Source organism: Globicephala melas, chromosome 3 (genome assembly GCF_963455315.2).
Source record: "Globicephala melas chromosome 3, mGloMel1.2, whole genome shotgun sequence".
Classification (NCBI taxonomy): domain Eukaryota; kingdom Metazoa; phylum Chordata; class Mammalia; order Artiodactyla; family Delphinidae; genus Globicephala; species Globicephala melas.
The window spans coordinates 160,568,678-160,591,773 of NC_083316.1; the positions used below are offsets into that span (position 1 = coordinate 160,568,678).

At 50.7% G+C, this 23,096-nt stretch overlaps 1 protein-coding gene across 5 annotated transcripts in view; it reads left to right on the forward strand.

Annotated features, from left to right (window-relative positions):
* Positions 1 to 23,096, forward strand: part of GATAD2A (GATA zinc finger domain containing 2A) — a 100,653-nt gene that overhangs the window by 57,599 nt on the left and 19,958 nt on the right. For all 5 annotated transcript variants that reach the window (XM_030880010.3, XM_070045304.1, XM_070045306.1 and 2 more), the window contains exon 3: positions 3,430 to 3,698. In XM_030880010.3, coding sequence (XP_030735870.1) covers positions 3,430 to 3,698 — 269 coding nt within the window. The remainder of the gene's footprint in view (positions 1 to 3,429; positions 3,699 to 23,096) is intronic.

A 23,096-nucleotide genomic window follows, 5' to 3' on the forward strand; every position in this document is an offset into this window, starting at 1 on the left:
ACTTATGCCATTGTGGCTGCTATCTCTCCCTCACTCACCAGGGGTTTTGAAGCAGATCCTAATTTGTCAGTTGCAGTAATCCAACCTCTTCACCTGCTCTTTAGAAAGTATTCTAATGCACCTCCTCACTGCATTTTGCAGAAATTGTGGGTCATGCTTCATTCCTAGGTCGCACTTCATTCCTCAAGGCTGGTTTCTTCCTGACAACTTTTTTTTTTTTTTTGCTGTCCCTGCCTCTGTGCCTGCAGGGCGGTGGCTGCCAGCCCTGATTTGCTAGGTTGGGGCACTGGTCCTTCCTGCTGAGAGGAGGGAGAGGCCACTCCTTACTAACACCTGCCCTCCCCAGGAGCAATTGCCTGGTGGTGTCGGTGTCCGGGATTGGCCAGTGGCGGGCCCCATGTGGGCACTAAGGCAACCGCCTTCCCAGTGGAGGAGGCTCCACCCAAGGAGGGGGGAGGTCAGAGCCTGAGGCTCCATCCCCCATGGCTGGCCCCACCCCCTCCAGCTGTGCTCGCCCTTTATGTGGTGGGGGAGGGGGGCAAGGCTGCTGCACCCCTCCCCCACTCAGCAGCCTGCCAGAGGCACAGGGCGTGCCTGGGGTTGGCAGAGTTCCAGCCCCTCAGCTTCTGAGTGAGCTGCCCTGACACTGCACACAGAACACAAGCAGATGGTCTCCCAGGTCCTCTGCTAGGGACCCCGACCAGAACTGTGGCCTAGCATGGTCTCTGGGGCTGGTGGGAGCAGCCCCATGGGTGTGAGGCTCTACTCTGGCCCCTTGTGACCGCTTGTCCTTCACCAGTGACAATGATGTGAGGTCACTGGGGCACCACCTTGCTGGTCTGGTGACCTGATGCACAGCGACCTCCTCATCAGCCTCTCCTCCCACCCCAGTCCATGTGGGCAGTTGGGAGGAAGGAGGGACTTCATGCAGGGTCTGGGGTTCAGATGAGCTTCATGGATTGGAGCCTGGGGTTTACAAGGCCGGAGGCTGTGCTGGGGGTGGGGGCCCTGCAGGCTGGGCTGGAGCAGAGGCGAAGTGGGGAAGTATTGGGGGCGGTTCTGAGTTCAGGATTGAGGGGTGCATTCTCCCTGTTCACTTCGGACCTCCCCTCCCCCAGTGGGCACCAGGCCAGCCTGGGAGCTTCTCCCTTAGGGACAGAATTTCCTTTGACTCCAGTGTGGGCCCTCCGTGCCTGAGGTCCTGGACTCCCTTCATTTTTTACCCCCAATAGGCTCCTCTCTGATCCTGGGAGCACAGGTACCCACCATCCAACATGGCCGCTGAAATCATTCCTCTCATGCAATTCCCCATACGTTCGAGCAGCTCCTGTTGTTTAGGCAGTGCCCCAAAGGAAAGTGACCCAACCCTCCCACAGTGAGGGAGAGGAGGGGAGGGTGACTGACATTCAATTCAGGGCAGTGACTTGTCTGCAGCTCATGGGGAGACAGGACAGACAGACTCAGTGAGCAGGCTGACAGCATTTGTGGTGAAAGCATGTTGGAGAAGGACAGAAACTAGAACTTTAGGCTGAGAGGGACATGGGAGCATCCCTTGCTTCCCTCTGGGGTGGTGAGGAGATGACCTCTACAGGTGAAGGAGGGGATGGGGAGATCTGGGTGAGAGCAGAGGGACGGAGTGTGGCTGAGGGCTGAGGTGGCACGGGGTGAGCAGCAGGTGCAGGCTGGGATGCCAGGAGGGGTTGGAGGCAGATGGAGGCCAAGTTGATAGGCTGTGCCCTTGAGCTTCAGACTTCTCAAGCCCTGCCTGGAATGGGGAGCACCCCAGGGGCGGGGGTGACATGGCCACGGGGAAACCTGCTTGATTCAACCCTTTTGGACTGCCCGTGGGAGCAGATGTCTGAGGGTCCAGGCCGGGGCACGCTGGCCTAACACGTGTCAGACGGACGCTCGGCCTCCTGTGCCAGGAGCCCGAAGCAGCTGTCACTTTCCTTCCTTTCAGTTTGAGTCCAAGGCAGGGCCCTGCAGTGTTGCTCATTTGTGAAATCAGCTCCTTTAAGGAGCTTGCAAATGAGTCAGCTCAGGAGTGTGTCCCAAATACAGTGATGGGGCCCCTTCAATGCCCTGTGCTCTCCCCACCCACACCAAGTCTCCAGAAGGTGGGCTGCTTTGGGACTGGTTCTGCTTGGCCATACCCAGGACAGGCCTCCCAGGGTGTTTGCTGGTGAGGAAACTGAGGTGCTGGGTGTCCTGCCTGCTTGGACACAGAGCCAGGAGGTCTTCATCGTAGGCGCACTGCAGGTGTGAATTGGGATTCTTTGAGGGGCTCATACAGTGTGCTTCTCCCCGGGCCCCCACGTTGGTAGATGTGGGCATTGACTGTCCTGTGGAGAACTGGTACTTCAGGAGCCTGGCAGCTAAATTCTTTTTTTGTCCTGTGATGAACTCTTGAATGGCTTTTTAGACCCTGACTGTTGAAGTCTGGTTTCCCATGTCCTGCCCCGCTGGGACATCAAGGCTGGGCTCTGAGCGGCCCCTTTAAGAGCGAGTACTCGTGTCCCAGACTCGGTTGTGGAATGCCAGCAGTCTCCCTGTAAACAGACATCACTGCCGTCTTCCCTCCTGTCTCTGTGAGGGTTAACAACACTTCAGCTTGTTGTCTGGAACCGGTTCAGACTGGTTTTCTGGAAAGTGCTTTGTCTCTCAGACTGAATCCTGGGAAGGGTCATGTGGAGCCCAGTGATGTCATGGGATCAAAAACTGACTCAGCTGTTTTTTTTCTTCTTTTCTTTCTTCTTTCAATCAAGATATGTGTATGCTGCAGGTACAGGGTGCCGGCATGGTGATGGGCCAGGCCTCACCCCACTCAAAGTTCGCCTCATCGGCAGTCAAAGGGTTAAATGTGACCCCCCACTCCTCACCCTCCTGAGGTGAGCAGGGAGTGAGAAGGCTGCCCCTCACTGAAGCAGGAGTAGAAGGGTCAACCCTCATCAGTGCAGTGCAGGGCTGGAGTTGGGCTGTGACCCTGCTCCTGAGACAGCATGGTCCCTCCTTCTTGGATTCCAGATACCTCCAATCCCATGTAGGTGCTCAGGATCCCATAGGCAGGGAATTCAGATCTAGAACAGTTTCCTCTATTTGCTCTTGAGTCTGGAGTGCAGAGATTTCCCCCTTCTTTCTGATGAGCAGCCACCTTCCGTTGTTCCTGCCCAGGCCCCTGCAGGTTTCTGGCCCTGGATGGGGCGATGCATAGCTTGGCTTCCCAGATGCTCTGTTGCTCCTGCCCTCGCCTTCCCCAAGGCAGTGAAGAAATGTCCTGGGCACGCTTTGTGGGCCCTTCATTTGTTGTACCTACTTCTGCCATTGTCACATGGTGAGGAAAACACTCCATGCTGACATTGTGAAAAGTCTGAGAAGACAGCCACTTCGTTGTGCCAAGTTTAAATGTCATGTTTTCTCCATCCCCTAAAGTTCAGAATGACTGAAGAAGCATGCCGAACACGGAGTCAGAAACGAGCGCTTGACCGGGACCCAGCAGAGGACGATGTGGAGAGCAAGAAAATAAAAATGGAGAGAGGAGTGTTGGCTTCAGAGTTAAACGCTGACGGAGACATGAGAGTGACGCCTGAGCCGGGAGCAGGCCCAGCCCAAGGGTTGCTGAGAGGCGCAGAGGCGATGGCCATGGGCAGAGGCGAAGGGCAGGTGGGCGATGGGCCCGTGGACATGCGAACCACACACAGGTGAGCAGGAGGGTCCAGGAACCAGGGACAGGCCTGGGCGTGAGGAGGCCTGTGGGGGTGAAGCCGCCGTCAGGCCTACAGGAAGCAGCTTTCGGTGGCTTATCATGGAGATGGCTGTGGGCTCCAGCCCTGGCACCTCCCCCACCGTCCTGGCCAAGGGACCTCCCTCTTGGGGCCCTGGGGCCCAGACATCTGTAGCATGGGGTGTGGGTCTCACAGGATGGGGGAGTGGTAGCCTCTGTTGGCTCCCCTGCTTGACAGCAGGCCTTCACTAAACTTGTACCTGCTGTCTAGCTCTGTGCTTCTGGTTTATAGGAAAACTTTTTCATTTGGTCCAGCTTCCCTGCTTTTCAGATCTGGGGCATGGGAGGCCAGGGATGATGCTACACCCTGCTTGGGTCACTTGGCCAGGGGCAGAGTCGGGAGCACAGCCCTCTCACGTGTGTCACCACTCCTCCTAGGCCGTGCATCAGGGAGGAGGGGCCCCTGTGTTCGGGACTCCTGTGATGTGCTCTTTCGGTTTCTCCTTCATCGATACTGATTGCTTCAAGAGTAACTTTCCCAATCCTCAGCTTTTAAGGAAAAAGCTTGAAGAAATAAGACTCAGTGTACCACCCCATGTCTTCACTAAGAAACCCTCTTTTCTCCCTGTAAAGAGAATTGCAGGCCTAGCTCCAGCTCCTGCTTTACCCCTCCCTTCACACCCTGATGTCCCATGAGCCAGCAGCCGGTGGCCATGGCCTCCTGAGAAGCCCCGCGGCCCCTCTGTGTGTGGCCCCTCTGTGGTTCATCCCTTGTCTCCCTCAGTGCCTCCTCTGCAGACTCCCTTCCATGTCTGTTTGCCCGGGGTGGGATGAGGGGCAGTAAGTGCAGATCTGGAGAACCTGGTGCTCTTTGCCTCCTTGTGTTGACTGACCCCGCAGAGGGACCCCAACCTGCAGTCTTTGCATTAAATTCATTTGGGCCCCACATTGTTGGCGTCCTAAGGACTTCAGAGATTGTCTGACTCAGTATTTCTCAGCTTTAAAAATTCTTACGCCTTGAGATAAATGGGAAAATCTAACCCCCTCCTACTGGGGAAGCGTATTAGTCTGGGGTGGTGTGCTTTGTGTTCTTGCTACCCAGAAAGGCCTTTTTTATCTGGCTCTGCTTTCTGCAGTCCCTGTTCTAAAACCAGAGGCCTCTTTTAAAGTTCTAGAAATAAAATTTTAAGTTTGGGTCTGCTTTCCCTTCCCTTTCCTTTCAGAATGTCACAGGTGGGTGAAGAGAAGGAGGAGCCCACACTTGCAGAGATTTACTGGGTCCCTCTTGTGTTCCTGGGCTCCTGGTCTACATTTTTTCCTGTAATCACCATGCTCCCCTGTAGGGCAGGCCAGTGAATTGTGAGAGAGAGGTTAAGTGTTGAAGGAGCATAAAAGAATGTAAGAGAGCAAAAGACAGAGACTAACCCAGGCACACAGAGCAGGGGTCCTCCTGTGGGACTAGGGAGACCCCAGGGCATTCTTGAAGCAGTGTGAGATTGTGGAAGGAGCCCGGCTTTGGCAGAGTGGGGCTCAGATCACACTCTCTGACTGACCTTGGGCAGATGATACTGGCCCGTGCTACTTCATTTGTAAAATGGATGATAATCTGTGCTCTGCATCTCTGGGTGACAGATGCGTGCCCAGAATTGACCCTGGTGCATGGCATGTGGTGAGGGAAATAAGTGCTGGTAACAACTACCCTTCAGTCTTCAAGCTTCACTTAAAATACGACGTCACATATAGAGCTAGTGTCTCCTTGAGTGCTCACATAGAGTGTTCTGTCTAGTTTGTTGAAGTATAGTTGTGAATTTTGACAGAATAATAGGATCAAGTCCAGCCCAGAGCCATTCTAAAACTGTAATCTTTTTTGGAGTGAGTGGCCATGGTTTCTGTGTTAGAAGCAGGCAGTCTTTGGATCCTCATTGAGAGTGTCTGGCTCATCCCTTGGGAACCTCCATATAGAGAATTTTATTTAATTGAGTTATAGCATACATAATGAAAAGTACGCATGTGCCACTTGGTACATTTCACAAACTGAGCACATCCTTGTAGCTCAAATCAAGAAATAGAACGTTACTAGCGCCCTCATGCCCACTTGTCACTACCCTCCGAGTAACCACTTTCTTGACTTCAAACAGCACAGGTTAGTTTTTCCTGTTTTTGAACTTTAAGTAATTGGAATTATGTAGTCTGTACCCTTTGCTTGCTTTCATTCAACATAATGTTTGTGAAATTTACTTATGTTGTTGAATGTAGGAATAGTTACTCTTTTCATTGCTGTATAGTATTTTTCTAGAATTTGTTTGGCTCTTTTTAAAAACTGCTTCTTTCTTTCATGCTGTGCTATTCTTATGACCCAGTTTAGGCATATTGAAGGCTAGAGGGGGGTTTCTGGTGGCTTCTAGCAGAGAGAATTTCCTTTTTCTTTAAGGAAGTGCTGGTGAATTAAAATCACCAAGATACAACTTTTCTTTTCTTTTTTTTTTTAAATGACATTGGGGAGATTTAGAGCATGAGGATATCGATAAAATGGTAGGATCAGTTCTCTCCTTCTCTGCAGTTCCCCTCTTCATCTCTCTTTGGCATTTTTTCTGACTTAGTCTCCCAATGTGTGTGTGTTTTATTTTCAAAATAAATCAGGGCTGGAGGGCAGCTTCCAGCAGTGATTGAATGAGGAGAAATTGTCAAATCCTTTCCCCAAAAAAACAACTATGAAGCAGCACAGAATTGACCCCCCAAAATCAGCCATTTCAACACTCTGGAAATTGACCAGAAGCACACAACAATCTGCGAAGTGTTTGTGCTTAAGAAACTGCTGAACTCTGGGTAAAAATGGTGAGAATATGTGGCACTTGACCTGGGGCTCCTCTCATGCCCTCTCCCCAGCTCTCTTGGTAGGGAAGTTCTGCCTAGCCAGTGCAGGCTGTAAGGACCAACAGCTTCTCTGCAGGGGTGAGAAGGGGCTCACTCAATTTAGAGTGGTGGGCAGCAGCCCTGCCCATGGCCTTGTTGGTTAAAGTGACAGTTTTGGAGATGGGTAAGTGGGGAGGGACAGTGGCTGTATTAGCCCAAGGTTGCAGACATGTTTGGGGGCAAGACAGAAAAACAATTTGAAGAAAGAATGGCCAAACATGTATTTGAGCAGAAGCTTATCCAAGAAGCTTAACAAACCTCAAGTAGCATAAATACAAAGAGATCTATACCTAGACACATCAGAGTCAAACTGTTACAAGCCAGAGAAAAAGGGAAAATCTTGAAAGTAGCAAGAGAAAAACAACTCATCACATACAGGGGAAGCATTAATATAATTAACAGCTGACTTCTCACCTGAGACATTCAAATGGAAACCAAAAGGGAACTGAATGGCATTCAAAGTACTCAAAGAAGAAAATTGTCAACCCAGAATTCTCAGTGCATCAGAACTCTCCTTCAGAAACGAAAGCAAAAAGAGATTTTCAGATAAACAAAGACTGAGAGGATTTGTTGCTGGCAGACCTGCTGGTTCTTCAGGCTGAAAGGAAGTGACATGTTGGTAACGTACATTCACAGGAAGAAATAAAGAGCACTGGAAATGGTAAATATGTGGGCTAATAGAAAAGACATTTTTTTCTCATTTCTGCTTAGTTAAAAGACATAACATCATATGAAGCATTAGCCATAACACTGGATAGAATCGACAAAAACAACCATAGCTCTTTGGCAGTTGACCAAAGGCATACAACAATCTGTTGTATTTATAACATATATAGACACGTGATATACGGGTCAGCAACAGTACAAAACAGGAATGAAATGGAGCTGTATTGGAGTAAAGTTTCTATATTTTACCGGGATCAGGTTAGTGTTAATCTGAAGCAGACTGTATTGTTAATAAAATGCTTATTGTAATCCCTAGAGCAACTATTAAGAAAATAACTTTAAAATATAGTTTAAAAAAATCAACAGAAGAATTGTGGTACATTAAATATTTAACACAAAAGAAAGCAGTCAATGAGGAACAGAAGAACAAAAAAGAAGGAAGACATGTAGAAAACAAACAGCTAAAGGATAAATGTAAATCCAACCAGATCAATAATTGCATTTAATGTGAGTAGTCTAAACACCCCAATCAAAAGGCAGAGATTGTCAGAGCAGATAAAAAAGGCAAGATCCAGCCTATATATATATATATATGTATATATATATGTATATATATATATACACATATATATATATATATATATATATATTTTTTTTTTTTTTTCCTTTTTTGTGGTACGCAGGCCTCTCACTGTTGTGGTCTCTCCCGTTGCGGAGCACAGGCTCCGGGCGCGCAGGCTCAGCGGCCATGGCTCACGGGCGCAGCCACTCCGCGGCATGTGGGATCTTCCCGGACCGGGACACGAACCCATGTCTCCTGCATTGGTAGGTGGACTCTCAACCATTGCGCCACCAGGGAAGCCCCCCTAATTATATATTGTCTATAAGAGACAACCATTAGATCCTTAGGTAAAAGGATGAGGAAAGATATACCATAAGTAACCATAAGAAAACTAGAATGACTGTATTAATATCAGATAAAATTGACTTTAAGACAAAAAAAAATTCCTAGAGCCAAAGAGGGACATTTTTTAACAGTACATGGGAAGATATACCAGTAACAAATGTATATGTACCTAACAACAGAATCCCAAAATATCTGAGGCATAAACTGATAGGATTGCTAAGAGAAATAGACAGTTCATAAATTATAGAGATTTCAGGGGCTTCCCTGGTGGCGCAGTGGTTGAGAGTCCGCCTGCCGACGCAGGGGTCACGGGTTTGTGTCCTGGTCCGGGAAGATCCCACATGCCGCGGAGCGGCTGGGCCTGTGAGCCATGGCCGCTGAGCCTGCACGTCCGGAGCCTGTGCTCCACAATGGGAGAGGCCACAACAGTGAGAGGCCCGCGTACCGCAAAAAAAAAAAAAAGAAAAAAGAGATTTCAGTACTCCTCTCTTAACAATTGGTAGAGCAACTAAACAGAAAATCGACAAGATTCTAGAAGACTCGAAGAACACTGTTGATCTGTTTGGCTAAAGGGCATCTATAGAATACATCTCATGTGCACATGAAACATTTTCCAGAGTGGACCATATGCTAGGCCATAAAACAAGTCTCAGGGGTAGCTGTAATAAAAAAAGACAGACAAAGGACTTCCCTGGTGGTCCAGTGGTTTAGACTCCACGCTTCCACTGCAGAGGGCATGGGGTTGATCCCTGGTCAGGGAACCAAGATCCCGCGTGCTGTACAGTGCGGCCAAATAAATAAATAAAAGCTCTTTAAAAAAAAAAAAAAAAGAAAGAAAGGATGATAACAAGTGTTGGCGAGGACGTGGAGAGACTGGAACCCTGATACATTGCTGGTGGGAATGTAAAATGGCATAAACGGTTTGTCAGTTTCTTAGAAAGTTAGACATGAACTTACCACATGACCCAAGAGTCTGTCCAAGGAAGGTACCTGAGAGAAATGAAAGCGTGTCCACACAAAGACAGGTACATGGGTGTCCATAGCAGCATGATTCACAACAGGCAGAAAGGTGGAAACAATCCAGAAGGCCACGGATAAACAAAATGTGCTATATCCATGCAGTGGATTACTAATCAGCAATTTTAAGGAAGCGAGTTACCAATTTGTGCTGCAACATGGATGAAGCTCAGACTCACCATGCCGAGGGGGAGACACCAGACCCATAGACTATGTATTGTATAATTTCATCTACAGGGAGTGTCCAAAAAAGCAAACTTACAGAGACAGACAGCATTCAGATGGTGGTCTGAGGCAGGGGTTGGGGGTGGGTGAGGGCAGTGATTAACTGTTCACAGGCACAAGGGAACGTTTTGGGGTGATGGAAGTGTTCTAAAATTGGATTGTAGGGATGGTTGCACAACTCTAAATTTACTAAATAATCACTGAATTATACTCTTAAAATGGATGAATTTTGTGGTATGTAAATTATACCTCAATATGGATGTTAAAAAATATAAATGAGGTTAAAATAGTTTGGTTTCCGTTCTGGCATCCGTCAGTGTGCTCAGGGAAAAACAAAACCCCGCAGAGCTGGAGGTTGATCCTGTTGGTCTTGCGAGGCCAACCCAAAGCTCATGAGCATGTGCTGCCCTCCCTCTACCCCAAGTCTGGACTGCTGGATGAGGTCTGGAGCTGGGACAGGCAGAGGAAGCTGTTTTGGGTTCTCTGTTTTGTTTCTGAGATAAATAGATTCCACTCCTGCACTTTCCTATAGAGGAGACTCTCTTTCTGTCACAAATTGTTGATCTTCAAAAATAGTCTAGGCCACACACAGGTGAAAAGAGCTTTGTTTTTCCCCTCTTGGGTAGAGGAACATTTAACTGAGTAAAACATGAGCCTGTTCTCCAGAGGTTCTGCACCTGAAAGGTTAGGGCTGGGTCCCTTGGTTGCCCTGGGCCTGTGTGGGGTGGGAACTTCATGATTAGCCACCCCCATACTTCACTGAAAATGTTTTTTTGTGTGCCTTTTTCTGAGGCGCCAACTCTCCCTGGATTGTCTGTGGCAGGTACCGTGCTCGTCCCTGGGGGCAGAAATGATGGGACAGGATCTGACTTAGATGTTTTTCAGGGTACTGGATCTTGAAAGAATATGCAGAGGTGTTGGGGAGCCTCGACTTTAGGGGTGTGGCTCACCTAGGGATGGAAGTCACTGGATGCCTAAGCAGTCCATCTCTATTTCCTCATTTTACCTGGGAGGAAGCAAGGCTGGGCTCCCAGGGTCTCACAGGCAGGGCAGGGGCAGACTTGGAGCCCCATTTCTGCTGCTCGACAGCCAGCCATATGGGTCTTGTATGGATGTGTGGGGCAGGTGTCATGGTGACTGTGTCTCCCTGGCTTCCATTGGTGTGCGTGGTCTTCAGGCAGCTGTCTGACACCTCTTCCTTCCCTGCTTTGCATCGTGTGTCTCTTTTGCTGTGGCACAGGGCTTTACTTGGACCAATGGTCTGCCCCATGGTGTGGGTGGGAAGGACTCTGATGTGTGTTCTTATCCCTACCGAGTGACCTGTGGCCTATTGGGAGCTGGCAGTAGCACCTGAGCCATTAGAGCTGTTCTTGGCTTTAGTTTTTCTGGCTTTCTGCCTTCTTGCAAGGTTTAACAGACTGTAAAATGCACCAGAAGTACACTCTCTGTTTACCAAGGCTGCAAAAGCAGGGCACCTTTGTTGAAGCCGGTATCCTTGATGACAGAATCACTGCCCCATCTTTCTTTTCGGACTTTGGTAGTGGAGGGCGACACTCTGTATAGAAGTTAGGATTCTCAATGGTAGATCATTTGCTCTTAAGACAGGGCTTGGCCACCCACAGTGGTGAGTGTGGTGTGTGGGGCATGTCATCCACACCCATGTTAATGCCCGAGTCCTCTTCCAAAGTGAAAATGAACCTGAAAGTAACATGATAGTGCTTCCGCCTGTCATCTGTAATGTTGGATTGTGTGGATGGCCTTGTTTTGTTCTGTTCTGTGTAGAAATGGAGTCCACAGGAAAAGGTATGTGCATCACTTTACCTTTCCAAGATGACTCCGTAAGTTATAGAGTCCTTGTTTGGGTGGACATGCTTTACAAGCGGCCTTTGGGAGAAGAAGGATACAGTAAACCCGGGGTTGCATTGCCCTGCCAGGAGGTACTGCTGGTGCCTGCTGTGTATGCCTCTCCTGCTGTGGTTTTCACACATGTATCCACCTGTGTACAGAACCTTATCACCCCAGAAAGTGCCCTGGAGCCATCCATACATTTCCTGCCCTCCCTGACTGGGTGTATTCTCCCACTCTCCACCAATCTTGCCTCTTCTCAAACTTCCTAGAAATGGAATCATAGAGTATGTGCTTGGTGGGGTCTGGCTTCTCTCACTCCACGTGATTAGGATTCATCTCTGTTGTGTGTATCAGCATTTTGCTGAGGGACTCCCGCGTGGATATGCATAGTCGTCCACTCGCCTGTCCACCGATACTGGGCAGTCTCCAGTTTGGGGTGCTGTGATCATTCCCGTAGAAGTCTTTCGCGTGGACATCGATCATCATTTCTCTTGCTAAATACCTAGGGGTCAAATTGCTGGGGTCACAGGGTAGGTGGGTATTGAGCTGTTTTAAAGAAACTGCCATGCCTTTCCCCAAAAATGTCTGGGTGGTTTTACTCTCACAGGCGTGGAGGTCCAGCTAACTTAATCCTCACTTGGTGTTGTCAGGCTTTACAGTTTTAGCCATGGAGTCTTCAGAGAGGTCTGAGTCCAGGTCCTGGCCTGCTTGTGTGACCATCAGCCCTCTCCCTTCCATGACAGAGGGTGAGGCCAGCGATGGTTGCTGCGCCAGCTTCCCGCGTGGGTGTGGGTGGGGGTCCTCCACGGCGATGTGCAGACGCGAGCCCCCCTGCTACCCTGTTCTCCCCACCATGCTCCACTGCAGCTGTGCCTGACCCACCGGCCAGCTGTCTGCTGGAATGTGCGTCCTTGAGTGATTCAGGGGAATGTTACACAGCTGTGGGCGTGATGGCTCTGGAAAGGGCTCTGGTTCTCTCACAGCCTGAGTGAGTGTGATTGTGGCCCTCACCCTGGCTCCTCCTACAGTCGCCAGCGATTGACAGCCCCCCCCCCCCCCCGCCACAGTGTGAGAGCTTTGGAAGTCACGCAGCCAGGAGCCTGTTCCTTCTGTGTGACGATTACTTCCCTCAGTGTGTGTGTGGGGGGGCTTTGGCACTCTGTGGGAGGCTCTTGGGGAGCCCAGCCCCTCCCCAGCACCTGTTGTGGGCTGGCCTTTCACTTGCTAGTTCCCTGTCTGCGGCTGGGCGGCTTCCAGGAGGGGCCAAGCAGCCTTGGGGAGCAGCTCCATCAGTTCCAACTAGAAATCCATAGCCTGCTTGCATTTCAGCACGTAAGAGCTGAACTGAGAGGTACGTTCCTTCAGAAATCGGTTCCTCGTTCTGGATTCCCCTGCCTCAGCTGCCACCTCTCCAAACCTCTGTGACTTCTTTCCATCTCCTCATTCGCTGCCTCTCCCCTTCCCTTGGGGCTCCTCATCCCGGTTCTCCTCTGTCCACCTGTCTTTATTCTGGGCCGTTATCTTATCCCAGGTTTGTAATAATTGTACTTTGAGGGGTTCACCTGTACTTCTGAAAATCATTAGATTATTTTTGGATGGCAGAGTGACAGACTCTGGGTGCCCTGTTTCTAACTCTTAGAGTGACCTAGTTCACATGGGGCATATTGTGAGCCAGCCTGGTGACAGGTAAGGAGCTCCACAGTTTTGCCACTTCCCCGTTGCCTTTACGGCGCCCTCCTCTGGCCTTGGAGGGGATGGTTTCTCACTGGATAGTGCCAGCCTTCTGGGGATATTACTGTGTGGCTGCCCTGACAGGAACCAGCAAGCCACCGTCTACAGTCATCAGGATAGTAGCTGTAAGCACTTGTTTGTTTAACAGTCAGGAACTCTTCTCTTCACACATGTGTGAGTTAAGCAGATTGGCAGATTAAGCAGATCATTTCCTTATTTTGAAATTATTCAGTATAATTCTGCAATTGCAGTTTCTGATATCCTCTTATGGCATGTATTCCTGCTGGTGCTTTGCCACATGCTGACAGGCAATGCCCTCACTGCTGTAGTGGGTTTAAACATTCTACCTATAGTGGTACATGAGGGAGGGTCTCTGGCCAGCCCTCTGCCATGGAGGCTCTGCTTTTATATACATTGCTTTTTATCTTACAGTCAGTTTCTCTGACATGAGGAGAGCAGGTGTACCGGAACCATAACCAACCCTGGGGGTGGGGATGGCGAGTGTGCTGGCCTGAGGGATCCCATCCTGTCCCTCATGGCCACCTAACCTGGTGGAGAAGAAGGATGAAGGGAGCTCTGTTTGTAGAACAGGTAGAAGCCGGAGTGAATACCCAGCACTTCCCACACATACCGTGTGTCACCCCAGGTGGGGCAAGCAGGATTTATACCAGGAGAGGAGTATTTTCTCAGTTAGCAGAGTGTGCCCTGGAGGAAAAAGAGAGCTGGCCTGATTGCAAGAGATTTCTGGGTTTTTTCCTCAAGAAGATGAGCACTCGAATTGTAATTTGTGAGCCTGAAAGGGAGCGGGGGATAGCAGGTGGTTAAAAAAAATGTGGAGTCTGACGGCTCAATTTCACTCACACCCCTGTGTAGCCCAGGACAGTTCACCCCACCCTTGGAGCCCACCATCTCCTCTGAAGTGAGGCATAGTCCAGTAAGGTTTGTCACAGCACTGATGGAAAGGAGACTTGGGACTCACAGGTGTCCAAGAATGAGGGAGAGGGGAGCTGAGTTCCCTGTGGCTGATCCAGCTCTGTGGATGGGCCCGCCCGGGGGAGGCGGGGAGTGCGAAGGAGGTGGGGAGCGTCTGATGGGTGGAGAGATGGGAGACATACCAGACGTTACTGTGTGTCCCCTTCCTTGGATCCCAAGCCATAAGAGTGCTTATTTTTAGAGCTTAAATCTTAAAAATAGTTGTGATGTAATCACATTGAAAAGCTTCAGGTCTTAGGGGGCACTGAAATCTGGTGACATGCAGAGTTCCTTAAAGCAGGCCCTTGATAGCTTTCAAAAGCAGCTTTAACACAACAGTGCTTTAAAGAGAACAACCAATCCAGGCACGTGTGGTATCTGTGGGCACTGTGGGAAAGAGCAGTCCGGGTGGCATGTCCTGGGGAGCTCACGGCCCAGAAATAGGGGTGCTCGGGCATCCAGCTAGCTCCCTGGAGCCATTGTGTTTGCCTGGAGTCAGGGCCTGAGAAGACCCATGGCGGTGGGAGCAGAGCCGGATGTCAGGCTGGGAAATGCAGCCCATGGACCACCCTCTGGAGCAGGGAGAGTTGATGCTGTGGATGTGGGTGGAGCTTGGAAGTTTGCTGGATGCCTGCATGTGAGAACAGAGGTAGACATGCTGGAGGAGAGAGGAGATGCCTTTGCCTGCAGTGCGGCATAAGGGGGGAGTGGGGCGTGAGATGCAGGATAGTTTCCTGGCGTTGGGGGCCTGGGGTGCCTGACCTGCCTCTACGGGAAGTCTGTGCTTGGCCTGCCCATCTGCATATGCAGGGTGTCCAAGCTGCCCTGGGCAGTGGCAAGTTCTCTGTGAACTGGGTAACTGTGGGGCCTGTACAGTTGCCGCTTTTTAAGGCCACAGGAACAGGGTTACCAAATTTTGTTGTCTTATAATTGAATAGGTTTTATAGGGAAATTACAGCGTGTATGTGTGGTGAGTCCTATTAAATTTTTAGTACGTCTTGCTTTTCAAAACACAACTTTGGCAGCATGAAAAAACCACGTGGATTGTGGTATGTCAGGAGGACTGCACTTGGGAACCTCTGCTCAGACTGGCATCTGTGATGGGGACAGGAAACCCTTTGCCGAAAGCACTGGTGTAGCCCCTTTTCCATCTCTGGACCCCAGAGAACCTTTGGTCGTGTGGAAAATATGTTGACATTTACTGTGTTAGAAAATCTGAAAATAACTTATTTATTTAAAGATGACGATAATAAACCCATTACATGTTAGCATAAAGAACATTGCTTATAAAAAAAATAACTGTTTTGCAGATCTCTTTAATAAGTAGACAGCTGGATTCTCATATCTGCTTCTTCATCCAGTCTCTTGTAATAAGTTTTTAGGGATGAAGCATGTGAAGAAAATCCAGCCTGACACAGAGAAGCAGTTTGAGCAGGGAGGAGTATTTGGTTAGTCTTGGATAATTGTGTGTTTCTTCCTTTAATACGACACCAAAACACAGAGTGGCCATTCCTAACTGTTAGTTGCACTATAGACTCTGAAACCTCGATTATCAGTGAAGTTTTTGTACTCAGTTACATTAAAATCTGTCAGTCTCTCTTGCACCTTGAACAGAACAATTTTTTTTTAAGTATCATTTTAACTTTATTTATTTATTTTAATTAATTAATTTATCTTTGGCTGCATTGGGTCTTCATTGCTGCACGTGGGCTTTCTCTAGTTGCGGCGAGCAGGGGCTACTCTTTGTTGAGGTGCGCGGGCTTCTCACTGCGGTGGCTTCTCGTTGTGGAGCACGGGCTCTAGGTGTGCGGGTTTCAGTAGTTGTGGCACACGGGCTCAGTAGTTGGCTGGCGGGCTCTAGAGCTCAGGCCCAGTGGTTGTGGCGGGCTTAGTTACTCTGTGGCTGTGGGATCTTCCCGGACCAGGGCTCGACCCCGTGTCCCTTGCATTGGCAGGCAGACTCTTAACCACTGCGCCACCAGGGAAGTCCCTGAACAGAAGAATTTAAAAAAAAATTTTAGGATTGTTTTAGATTTACAGAAAGTTTGCGAAGATCGTTCCTGCACACCCTTTCCCAGTCTCCCTCATTGTTAACAGATTACTGTGGAACATTTGTCACGAGTAATTACTATTAACCAAAGTCTATATTGTCTATTCAGATTTCCTGTTTTTTTACATACCTTTTCTGTTCCAGGATCCCACATGACATTTTGTCGTTATGTCTCTAGGCTTCTCTGGGCTGAGACAGTTTCTCAGACTTTCTTGGTTTTGACAACCTTGACGGTTTGGAGTTAGGTGTTCTGTAGAATGGCCCTCAGTTGGAATTGTCTGGTGTTTTTCTCATGGTTGGACTGGGTTTTGGAGAGGAGGACCTCAGAGGGGAAGTGCCCTTCTCATCACACGTGTGTCCAGGGCACGTGCCATCAGTGTGACTTGTCACACCTTGATCACCTGGGTGTATGTCAGGTGTCTTCACTGTAAAGTTACTTTCCTTCTCCCTTTCCGTGCTGTGCCCTTTGGAAGGAAGTCAGCTCACACCTAAGGAAAGGGATGCGGAGTCATGCTCCACCTTGAGAGTGGAGCGTCTACACAAATTATTTTGGGTTCTTCTGCCTAGATTTGTTTTTTCTCTCCCTGAATGATCTTTTACTCATGTTTGAGTTTGTAATACCATCGAACATTAGAAAATATTAGTTTACTGAGTTACAGAGATCTTTCAAATACTGATATATTTCATTTTACAGTATCGCGGAATCAGATTAGTTAATTATCCGATCTGTTGGGAAGCTCTTGGGCTCACAAATTTTCCAAAATTCTACATTTTGCTTGTTGGAAGCTCAGACATTATCATTAGTGACATATTATCGGTTGTTTTCCTTGAAGTGAACAGGCTTTGCTTTGACCATTTTGGGGAAAGTGTGTGCCAGACACCCAAGTCTGAATAACCACAGCATGTCTGTCCGACCTTCCTTCAAGCATCATGAACGCTCAAACGTGTGATTTTTTTCCTGCATATCTGTTCTGCTTCTGTATGCAACAGGAGTGCTTTATCTTGTCACAGAATATTAAAAAGACATGTTCTCAAATGCTTGAGTTTTAATAAAATCAATAGCTTGTACTTCATGCAGGGCGTTGCCTACAGCGTGATGACACCGTGAGTCTTGGCACAGTTTGGTGCAGCTCTCCTGACTTGGTGAAAAAGGCAAATGTCATCTTGATGTTACAACAGCCTGGCAGAGCCCCTGAAGGGGTCCTGAGGACCACTCTGGGAGGACCGCAGGCAGGCTGTCCACAGTGGGCACAAGCAAGGATGCCTGGCAGGACTCTGGGCTCACATCTCAGGCAGGACAGTGGTTAATGGCCTGATGGGGTCAGACAGTGAGAGGAAGAGAAGCCCTCAGCCTGGGATCTTGTCCCTAGAGACCTCGGATTGCAGGGAAGGTGGCCAGATGAATCAATTCAGAGCTAAATTATAGCAGAAAAGGTGATGGGGGCTGCCCTGAGTGTGCACATTACTATGTTCTGCAAGGATGGGGAAGAGAGGTGGGGTCATCATCCGTTGACTAGATGCACTTTCTGTGCCCTTTACCATTCACAGCATCCTCTCATGGTCAGTGACATCCCATTCTGCAGATGAAGAAACTGAAGCTCTTTGAGGTTTGGTGACTGGGCCAGGTCCCAGGAGCCACTGACGAGTGCCCAGCCCCCCAGAGTCCTCATGGCTGACCTGGGCGGAGTCTCACAGCTGCTTTGCTTAGAGCAGCTGGGGCAGGTCAGGTGGGGTGGGTGGGGGACACCTGAGCCGTGCTGGGAGGACATCCCCTGGGATTTGCCAGGGCGTGGAGGGGCAGGACCCAGCAGTTTGAAACACAGATATTTAAGAGGGGGCAAGAAAGTTCCGGGCAAATAGAGCACTTTCTATTTATCACAAGAGTTTGTGGTCATTGCAAGCTGGAAAACAGTGTTTGTTTCTCGAGTGAGGTTTCATCTGCACACAGCTGACTTGCTGTGAGTCGGTGAGGAAGCTGGCATCCCAGGAGGTGTGTTTGGGTTCATCTGGTGTAGGGAGTCCCTCCGTGCTGCAGCGTGCTCCTGAGTTTCTCCCTGGAGGAACGTTGGCCTGGCATGCGGGTACGGTGACAGAGCAAAGAGGCGATGCTAGCGATAGTGCTGTGACCAGCAGAGGGGTCCCACACTCCTTTTACCTTAATTCCCCAGGCCCAGGCCCTTTGGAAGCCTGGATTCCCGAGTGCTGAAACCCCACGCAGCTTCCTCAAGCAGGTAGCGGTCCATGTGTAGTAAGAGTTGTTTCCCAGTCAAGTCCAAGGACCACATCCATGTCCTCGCACTGTCATCTCTTTATCACCTCAGAGACTTGGCATGCAGATGCTGGTGGCTATCCAGCATCCTTCAAGTATAAATAAAAATATTTTCCCCTTTTTAACCTAGTCCAAAAATGGTATTTGATAACTTGAGTTAGAGGCCTCAGCTGACAGTTATGTGAGACCTACCCTTTCCTGCCCTGCATCTCCTTTTTGGGATGCCATTTAGCCCCCTTCAGGCTATGGGTGCCCAGCTGGTCTGACTAGGACAGGAGGCCCAGGTCCCAGTGCACTGTGGAGTACACCTGGCAGACCTTGGCGTGCCAGAGTTGACCAGGCCTGCCAGAGGTCCATAGGAGGCTGGGCCTGCTGTGGGCCCAGGTTATCCGCAGGCCATGGGTGTGTGACCTCAGGAAATCACTCTCTTAAGACTCTTTCCGCACCTGTGGATGTGGGTGATGTGGGTGACAGTTGAGCAGTTGAGACGATCACATGGAAGCATGCATCTTGGTGGTTGGCACAGGGATGGCCATCAAAAAGGGTCAGCAAATGTCCTGAGTGATTTTCCCAAATCTGACATAAGTCAGCATTTCAGTTCTGACTATGTGGTCATTTCTAATAAGTGCCCCTTTCCAAATTTCTGAGCAGAGAGTGTGCTGAATCGGATTTAACCTTCCTGGTGGTGACCCGACTGGAACATGTTGCCTGCTGGCAGGGTCATGCTGCAGTGACCTCCTTGGGTGGGTGCTGGCCCTGCAGGCTGTCCCATTGCCATTTGATGTCAGGGTCTTTTTGTGGGGCCACTGCCAGTTGCTGGCCCAGGGAACACTCCCTTCTGCCCATTCTTGGCATGTTTCTCCATCGACTCTGCATGCCCCCAAAACTGGCCCCTATCCCTGCTTCCAGTCCCAGTGAGGTCCTCTGGGTCTCCCTAGCCAGGCTGTGTGACTTCTGGGGGCTCCTGTGTTCCTAGAAGGATCCCCAGCAGGACAGGCTGGATGCCTCCTGGCCTTGCTGATGGCACAGTGCTCTTCCACTGCAGCTGCCTCTGCCCTGGGACTGCCCGCCTCTGTGCTGGGGGCCCTGTTTGGGGGATGGGCTCTCGGGACCAGACCCTGGTCACACTTGCTCTCTTCCTTTCTTCCGAGATGTTCGGCTGTTGCCATGGCAGGGTGGGCCATAATGGAGTCCCAGAGAGATAGCCGGACCTGGAGTCTCCAGGAAGAATTATGGCTGGGTTTCAAAAATCCTGTCCCAGCTGCTCACCTCCATGGCCTCTGTGGCCTAGAAGCAAAATGTATTCTGACTTCCTGGCCCCCACAAAGCAGGCTCTGGGCTTTTGTCTTGACATCCCAGCCAACAGGGTGTCAAGTTACAGTGCTGGGAGAAGTGGTAATGGATGCCAAGAAGGGAGTCGAGGGGGAATTGGGGGAATTGCGCAGGGGAGCCCAGGGAGCCGAGGGAGCTGAGGGGCTGGGGCTGGCGGGAAGCAGGTGGGCTCTGGGGGGCGCGGCAGGGACCAGGCACCCGTCAGTGCCTACCAACCCCAAGGGCAAGCAAGTGTTCAGCTTTGGGGCGCACCTGTGTCTGCATGCAGCGGTTCCCTTTCTAATCACATCGGGTGTGTCTGAGTGGATGGGGCCCCTTGGGAAAGGAGGGTGGGGTGTCATGGGGTCCCAGTGAGCAGCTCCCATGCCCAAACGGCTGTGAAAGATCCCAGTGGTGTGTGTCTGCGGAGATGCCCAATATGCAACTGGGAACTGCCAGTGAAATGTTACCAGGTAGTAGGACTAACCTGGGAACTGGTGATAAACGTCGTATTTTTCTCTCTTTAGGACGTTTCTAGAAGTATTTCTGGAATGGGAGTGCTCATTGGATTAAGTACATGGAATTGCTTTCCAGCGTTGACTCAGACACCACTCCTGGTAGTGCCTGAAGCCGCTGGTAGTGGCTCCCAGACCTGAGGATGGCCCCCTCCTCTCCTGTGGGACCTTCTGTATATACACCCCCTTTTCTTTGTTGGGCAGCTCTGTGCTCCTGCTGGGCAGTCCTAGAGCTATGCTCCAATCCCTTCCCAAGTCTGCATCTGCCCCGGGCAGCCTCTGTGTGCAGAGAAGTACTGCTGGTCCTTTTGGGGGGATTTGAGGTTCAGCAGGGATGGTTACTTGAGTAAACCTTTTCTTTCCCACCTTCTCTCTCCCAGGGTACTGTAGCGTCTAGAGTAGGTGGCCTTGTAGAGTCTGAGGGAGGCCATGGCATTATAGTGGCGTAGGCCAGCTCGCTGGGGGCAGAGCTGGGCTGCCGGCCCCATTAGTTTAGTGGTTTAAAGTAACTGTATTGGTGTAGCATCATCTGTCAGGTCTGCTGGTTCCAGCTGGGTGCAGCTTCTTGGGTTCTCATCTTTGTAGTCCCACGTCAGCTAGATTGGGTGTCCCCAGTGGCTTGGTTACTCATGTGGGATGGCTGGGCCCATCTCTGTGTCTGTGTCTGTGTCTGTGACCCTCTTTGCAAGCAGCTAGTTTGGCATCCTACTCTGGGGTGGTCTCTCAGAGCAAATGTTCCAAGGGCCCAAGCACAAGCTTTTTTTTTTAATTATTATTTTTTAATTAATTAGTTTTTATTTATTTATTTATATTTGGCTGTGTTGGGTCTTTGTTGCTGCGTGCGGGCTTTCTCTAGCTGCGGTGAGCAGGGGGGCTACTCTTCGTTGTGGTGAGCAGGCTTCTCATTGCAGTGGCTTCTCTTGTTGCGGAGCACAGGCTCTAGGTGTGCGGGCTCAGCAGTTGTGGCTCGCGGGCTCTAGAGCGCAGGCTCAGTAGTTGCGGCGCACGGGCTTAGTTGCTCCGCGGCATGCAGGACCTTCCCGGACCAGGGCCTGAACCTGTGTCCCCTGCACTGGCAGGCGGATTCTTAACCACTGTGCCACCAGGGAAGTCACAAGCACAAGCTTTTGAGGCTGTGACCTTGCTTCAGAAGCTTGCATCGTTGCTTCCTCTATGTTCCTCACTCCTGGCCTCAGAGAGTGAGCCACAGAACTAACCCAGATCCTGGGGATAGGACCGGACACGAGGACGTGAGCATGGGGAGGCATGGATCACTTGGAATGAGCTACCTCCACGGTGCTCTTCAGGACTGAATGGATGGCCTCGTAAGGGTGTAGTGCGGTGGTCCTCTGTACAGGGTTTTGTCAACCAGGTGTATTAGGACTCCTCCTTAACATCCACCAGAGTCCTGGACTCATAGGTTAGGAGTTGGACTTCCAGGGCCTAGTGCTTGACAAGACATAATGACACAGAATTCAGAAATCCTTTTTTTTTTTTTTTTTTTTACGGCACGCGGGCCTCTCACTGCCGTGGCCTCTCCCACCGCAGAGCACAGGCTCTGGACGCGCAGGCTCAGCGGCCATGGCTCACGGGCCCAGCTGCTCCGCGGCATGTGGGATCCTCCCGGACCGGGGCACAAACCCGTGTTCCCCGCATTGGCAGGCAGACTCTCAACCACTGCGCCACCAGGGAAGCCCCAGAAATCCTTTTAAGTGAGTTTGCACATCCTTTACCAGTGCAGCATCTGTGTGCGTGTGGAAAGAGCTGCTCACATGTGCGAGGTGATCGGTCAGTCTACAGGCATTGCAGATTCCTTGTGAACTCATAGGCCCCATCCTGGAACCAGGTGCAGGGAAGAGGAGGAGGTAGGTGCACACCAGCTGTGTCATCTGAGCACCCACAGAGTAGGCCCAATCTCTGTCTTCACCGGGTTTGAGAATATTCACGTGTTACCCAATTGACTGCTGTGTGCCGAGTTGACCTTCACAACAAGCAGCCCCTTACTGCCTCAGGAGAGGTTGGGGCCTGAACTGCCCTGATGGCCTCCTACGGCATCTGAGCCTCCTTGGCACTGAGGTCTCACCTCACGCAGTAAACCCCACCCAGTGGGGCAGGAATTACTGTCCCCATCCTTGTAGGGGGCACAGAGGGGGAAGTGTCCTACCCTGGGCTTCTCACTTGCAAGAGGCAGAACCAAGTGAGAGGTTTTGTAAGGGTGTGACTCTCCCCCTCCCCTCAGTGTGTGTAGGCTTGGGGCACAGTGCCTGCTCTGGGAGGAAGCCCTGTGGCCTGTCCACCACCCAGCATGGCACTAGGAGGAGGGTCCTGTCCCTCTGGCTCTGGGGAGGTGGGAAGCCCTTTGCTTGTCGGGCCACCTTAGGAGCATCCTGGCCCTCACCGGGAGCTGTAGGGCCCCAGCATTGTGGAGATGGCTCCAGGTGGGACCATGGCTCCCTGGCTGCTATGCCTGTGGTGACCTCTGGCCCCAGCCCTGGGTGGGGGAACCCGCCTATCAAATGCGCAATGACAGCATTACCCTGGGAGGCTGTGGGAGGGTGAACTGAGCCAGCGCAGGGCTGCCATAATGGCACCTTGTAGGAGGGCAAGGCACTTTCTTGGATAGTTTGCTGAGGTGAGGGTGAGTGAGCTGGTCTCTGTCAGGGGAGTGCCTCTGCTCAGGCTTGTGCTGCCCTCGAGTGGAAGCTCCCAGAGTTTTGCCCTAAGCTCCCTGACTCCAAGATGGACAGTTAGAGGCAGGGCGAAGAAGGCTGCCCCAGACATGCACGCTGTTGCGGGGGCGGGTCCCGTGAGCACAGTGGGGTAGTGCTGACCACGGTCCCAGGGCGGGGCTTGGCCAGCCGGGGCCTTTTCTGAGGGCACAGGTGGTTTGAAGCGCATCTTGAAGTGTGAGTTGGGCCTCACAAGGGAGATGAGAAATACGACGGAGGAAC